Here is a 6,040-nt window from a genome sequence, read left to right as displayed (position 1 = left end):
GGTATGCGGGCCTCCCTCTGCTGCGGTCTCTCCCGTTGCGGAGCACAGGCTCCGGACGCGCAGGCCCAGCGGCCACGGCTCACGGGCCCAGCCCCTCCGCGGCACGTGGGATCCTCCCAGACCGGGGCGCGAACCCGGCTCCCCCGCATCGGCAGGCGGACGCGCAACCACTGCGCCACCAGGGAAGCCCTAGATATTTTCGAGAAGAAAGTTGATTAGAGATGTAATACATTATAGGTAGTTCTGAAACCAGTGGAGCAACTGGAAAGCAATGTAATTCTCAAATTACTAATAATTAGTTTTGTTTGTATCTCTTAGTCAAATAAACCTAGACTGAATGGCTCAGAGAGACAGAAAAAAATTCTAGAAATTCTTGGGAATCATAATTTTAGAGGAAGAAGGAACCATTGAAATTATTTAGTTTTTTAATCTCCTAATGTATAGACAATGAAACTGAAGATAAGTGGTTTGTTTGTTGTTACAGGTCAGCCTTAGAGCCAGAAAACAGCAGAGCCAGGGCTTCAAAGGCTCCAGGCAGGTCTCCTATCTCTACGGTTTCCTGTGTTTGTTATGCTTGATGTCCTAACTGAAGCACATTGTCTTAAAGCAGCAGTCCCCAACCTTTTTGGCACCAGGGACCGGTTTCATGGAAGACAATTTTTCCACAGACCAGGGGGTGGGGTGGGGGAATGGAACAGGCGGTAACACAAGCGATGGGAAGCGGCAGATGAAGCTTCTCTGGCTTGCCCGCCGCTCACCTCCTACTGTGTGGCGTGGCTCCTAATAGGCCGCGGACTGGTAGCGGTCCGTGGCCCGGGGGTTGGGGACCCCTGTCTTAAAGGGTGTTTGCATTGAGTCTTCGTTGCTGCGAGCGGGGGCTACTCTTCGTTGCGGTGCGTGGGCTTCTCATTGCGGTGGCTTCTCTTGCTGCGGAGCACAGGCTCTAGGTGCGCGGGCTTCAGTAGTTGCGGCACGTGGGCTTCAGTAGTTGTGGCACACGGGCCCTAGAGCGCAGGCTCAGTAGTTGTGGCACACGGGCTTAGTTGCTCTGCGGCATGTGGGATCTTCCCAGACCAGAGAGAGAACCCATGTCCCCTGCATTGGCGGGCGGATTCTTAACCACTGCGCCACCAGGGAAGTCCCAAGGGTGTTTTCTGAATTTCATTTTTTGGTCTCAGGCTAGGGTTAGCTTGTAAGTGCTTAAAGATGTCAGCCAGTTACCTGGGGCTTTTATTATGTGAATGGTCCAATGCCCCTCATCAAAGTTTTCCCAAGATATTATATGAGGGCATAGAATAGGCAAGATAATTGTCTTGGGGACTCACTTCATGACACATACCATTTTTATGAAACAAAAGCAGCTTGGTAGATTATTCATTTCTTCTGAGTGGTTTATTCAAAATTAAAAATAAGTTGGGAAGGGAAATCTTCATTTAAGCAATCTTTTTTTTTTTTTTTTTTTTTTTTGCGGTACGCGGGCCTCTCACTGCTGTGGCCTCTCCTGTTGCGGAGCACAGGCTCTGGACGCGCAGGCTCAGCGGCCATGGCTCACGGGCCCAGCCGCTCCGCGGCATGTGGGATCCTCCCGGACCGGGGCACGAACCCGTGTCCCCTGCATCGGCAGGCGGACTCTCAACCACTGCGCCACCAGGGAAGCCCCCATTTTAGCAAACTTTAATTACCATAGCCAATTCAGGGGGCAGACCTATGTAGGCAGGATGAGAACACCGTTAGATAGTCATTTAATTATACATGAACTCTGCTTAGTGCTCTTACCATTTGGTCTAAGTTAGTAACTCTTGTTAAAATGTGGTTGCTATTTTGGAAACTTTTTCCTGCTTATTATTATTATTATTTCTAATACTAATATTGCTAATATCTTTAAAAATAATTTAGCCTATTATTAATTTCATGCTCATAGTCATGATACTTCTGTGAGGCAGAATGAAAAGCTATCATTATCCATATTTACCAGTGAGGGGACTTCCCTGGTGGTCCAGTGGTTAAGACTCCATGTTCCCAATGCAGGGGGCCTGGGTTCGATCCCTGGTCAGGAAACTAGATCCCTCATGCCACAACTAAGACCCCACATGCTGCAACTAAAGATCCTGCATGCCACAACTAAGACCCAGCTCAGCCAAAATAATAATAATAACAATGAGAAATTTAAGGCACAGAAAAGTTAAGCAGATTTCTCAAGTTCACAGCTATTTGGTGGAAAAGTCGGGATTAAAAGTTTGGGATTAAAATATACACACTAATATATATACAGTAGATAACCAGCAAGGACCTACTATATAGCACAGGGAACTATACCCAGTATCTTGTAATAACCTATAATGGAAGAGAATGTAAAAAAAAGAATATATATATTCATATATACACATGTGTAACTGAGTCATTTTGCTGTACACCTGAAACTAACACAACATTGTAAATCAACTATATTTCAAAAAAAAAAAAAAGTCAGGACTAAAGTTCAGGTCTTTTGACTTCCAGCCAAGCTTTTTTCTCCTGGATGCTTTCTTTTGATTTTAACATTAAGAAAAGGATCTTACTTCGTACTTGTAACACCTCACTCTTTGTTTTGTGTATACATATGACTGTTTCTTTTTTTGATTATAAGCATCATTTACTTGTTACAGCAAGCCCTGCCCCACAGTTCTTGAATATAGCAAGCACTCAGTAAATGTTTTAAGAATCAAGTACGTGAGAATCATTTTTATCGGATGAATGTTATCTGTGGTAGGACAGTGAGGCATCGTATATAATTAATTCAATTCTTTCCCCCTTCATCACAGTTTAAGAGCTTCAGGTCTAATTAGCAGATACTGGTCAGAAGGCCTGCATTAAATTTATGCTATCATCACTGAGCTATTAGCTTAAAACATGGGCCTCATTTTCTTCATTAAAAACATGAAAATGTAGTACTTTTAATATGAGAAAAATAGTTTCCATTTTCAGAATCACATTACATTTCTCGGATGGTAATTAATATTTCTTCAGTCGTACCATATACAAAGTACAGTTCTGAGTTCTTCACTTAGGTAAGCTTTTATAACCTCATAACTCAGAGTTGATGCTATTATTATGTTCATTTTTACACATGAGGAAACTGAGGCTTAGCAAGGTTAGGTAACTTGCCCAAGATCTGGTAGCTAATAAAAGGCAGAGACCACCATTGTAAAGCAATTATACTCCAATAAAGATGTTAAAAAAAAAAGCCAGAGACAGCCAAAAATCTAGGTCTGTGTGACTCCAAAATCTAAGTTATTAATACTACACTATATTTTACCTATACCTTTACAACTCTGACACAGCTAAATTTTCCAGATGGCTAATATCCTCCCCATCGTAGACATTAAAGTAATTTCATGTAGTTACCCCAAATAGAGAACTGTGTTCTGTCAAGTCCTACTAAAATAAAAATTCAGTCTAAGGAAACGCCTTTTCATAGACATTCCTTGTTCTAGACCTGAGATTGTATCTTTATGCTACTTTAGGTTGCAGTATGTTCCCAACACCCACTTTTTAAGTTATTAAAATGGTATTTCAAGTTTTCCTTCAGTTTGTATGCTCAGCCACCTGTATGCTTTCTCTACACTTCTCCAAAGTGGAGGAAAGGAAAAAAAAAATTTTCTGAGATTAATAGAGGGCTCCAGATTTGGGGGATAATATGTTTGAATCAGCAGCCCATTGAGCAGGTTTGGTCTCTGATTACAACTCCCTCTGAATCACTACGCCAAGGAGAATGAAGTTCCTGGCTTTTTGATTCTTCCTTCTATCCCTCATTCAATTTGGTTGTTAGGGTTTTTTTTTGTTTTTGTTTTTTTCCTGGTACGCGGGCCTCTCACTGCTGTGGCCTCATCCCATTGCGGAGCACAGGCTCCAGACGCGCAGGCCCAGCGGCCATGGCTCACGGGCCCAGCCGCTCCGCGGCATGTGGGATCTTCCCGGACCGGGCCACGAACCCGTGTCCGCTGCATCGGCAGGCCGACTCTCAACCACTGCGCCACCAGGGAAGCCCGGTTGTTAGGATTAAGTTAACCTAAGTTGGGCAGGAAGGAATTGAACCAATTAGTTCAACCACCTCCTCTTCAGAGAGACAACTAAGTTCCAGGAGAGTGATTTACTGAAGCTCATGTATATAAATCTGTGCTGTCTCATCATCCAAGACTCTACAGTACTTATCAAGTAAATGGCACACCTGACAGCTGATGAAAATTTCTGGACTGGGTTTAAGTGTGAGGAAGAAGAGGGCCTAGCAATTAAGAAAAACTCTGAAGGCACATATCTTGGATCCCAGTCCTGTCTCTATTTATTAGCTGTGATCTCTTGGGCAAGTTACTTCTCTGTGACTCAGTTTCTTTGGTTGAGGGTGGTAACAGTACCACCCTCGTGGTTAGTGTGGGGATTAAATGATTTATTATACTTTTAACGCAGCAATTAAAGCATGCGGCTGAACTCTCATTAACCATTAGTTATTTCTACCCAAAATTTCACACTCTTAACTCCTTGAATTTTGAGCTCTCCTGATGCTCTCCCCCAGCATTCCTCCTCGTCTGAAATCTTCTCCACAAAGTCGATGCTTGCATTTTCAAGGAACTCAAATGGCTTATTTTCACGGAGTTTCGACAAACAGATGTGACATACACATAACACACACACTACCACACACCGAAGGTACGTGGAAACAGCACAATGGAAGAGTCTGGGGGAGATGGCGACTCGGGTGACGAGTTGCTGAGAAAGCCTTCGTTCTGAGGAAGACGGCAGAGGCCGGGCAGTTACGGACACACACACACACACACACACACACACACACACACACACACGCCGCGGGCACAGGTGAGAAGAGCCTCCCTCCCTGGGGCGGGGCGCCATCGCGGCGTCGAACTGGACCGGTCACAGCCCGCCAGGCCCAGGTGGGCTTGAGGGTGACCGAAAGGCACACACAACCGGAACTGGACTGAAGTTTGCGCTTTTCCACAGCAAACCTGAAGACAAAGGGACTTCTTATCTAGGTCACTTTTTGGTTTGTTGCCCTCCTCCTCCCGGCCCCCAGCTTTGTTCCCAATTTCCCCCGGCGTTGGCTCGACGGCGCCCCGCACGTCGCCCGTTCGTCTGGCAGCCAACCCGTTCCCCTTTGTCGTCCACCGTTCCTCCGAGAGAGGGGTGGGCTGGCCGCCAACCTCGGGCAGGGAGGAGGAAAAAGGGGATGAGGAGGCGGAGATCTCCCCGCTGGCACCGGGGAGCGATCCCCGCTAGCCGCCCGCCCACTGTGGCCAGACAGCCCCTCGTCCCCCGGGCCGGGGCCTGGGATGGGGGCGGGGCGCGGCCGGCGCCCTCTGATTGGCTGCGGGCGTCGGGGCGCCGCTCGCGATTGGGCCGCGGGGCTGTCTGGCGCGAGGGTGCGCGAGGTGGGGAGGGGGCGGTTGGAAGCTGCTGGAAGTCAGGGGGCGGGGCGGGCGCGGGCGGTCGGGGGCGCGGGCGGGGACGCGGGGGCGCGGCGGGGGCGTGGGGGCGCGGAAGGAGGGCCGAGCGGGTCACCGCCCCCGGCCCCTCCCCGGCCCCGCCCCGCGCGCTCCGACCGCGGGCGGCCAGGGGGCAGGCGCGCCGGTCGCTTCCCAGTCCTCGGCGTCGCCCGGCTCAGTCGCGGGCGAGCGGCGCGGGCGGCCGGAGCGCCAGGCAGGCCATGGCCACCACCAGCACCACGGGCTCCACCCTGCTGCAGCCCCTCAGCAACGTCGTGCAGCTGCCCATCGACCAGGTACCCGAGGCGGCCCCGCTGGCACCGCGCCCTCGCCGCCCCCTCCGCGGCCGTGTGCCATCCGCGCGGAAGCCGGGACCCGGGACCCGGGGCGCGGGCTGGGGCGGGGGCGAAGGGAGGAGGCGACCCGCTTGTTATTGTCCGCCCGCTGCCTGGCGCCCACTGCCCCCCCCGCCCCCAGATGCCCACCCAGCCCCCACCCCGCCCGGGCAGCCCGGGGGGGCTCTGGGCACCGACGTGCGCGCGTGCATGCTTGACCCTGCTCCCTGC

At 50.1% G+C, this 6,040-nt stretch overlaps 1 protein-coding gene across 6 annotated transcripts in view; it reads left to right on the top strand.

Annotated features, from left to right (window-relative positions):
• Nucleotides 1–5,599: 5,599 nt before the first annotated feature.
• Nucleotides 5,600–6,040, top strand: part of MBOAT2 (membrane bound O-acyltransferase domain containing 2) — a 121,677-nt gene continuing 121,236 nt past the window's right edge. For 4 of the 6 annotated variants that reach the window (XR_003682470.1, XM_024118930.2, XM_055089032.1 and 1 more), the window contains exon 1: nucleotides 5,600–5,770. Coding sequence is in view for 3 of the 6 variants with exons in the window: in XM_024118930.2 (XP_023974698.1) it covers nucleotides 5,696–5,770 (75 nt within the window). In the remaining 3 variants the exon portion in view is untranslated. The remainder of the gene's footprint in view (nucleotides 5,771–6,040) is intronic. The other 2 variants (XM_028497186.2, XM_055089033.1) reach the window with 2 other exon arrangements.

Source organism: Physeter macrocephalus, chromosome 12 (assembly GCF_002837175.3).
Source record: "Physeter macrocephalus isolate SW-GA chromosome 12, ASM283717v5, whole genome shotgun sequence".
Classification (NCBI taxonomy): Eukaryota; Metazoa; Chordata; class Mammalia; order Artiodactyla; family Physeteridae; genus Physeter; species Physeter macrocephalus.
Note: the sequence above shows the minus strand (reverse complement) of the source record. Positions and strands in the feature narration are given on the sequence as shown.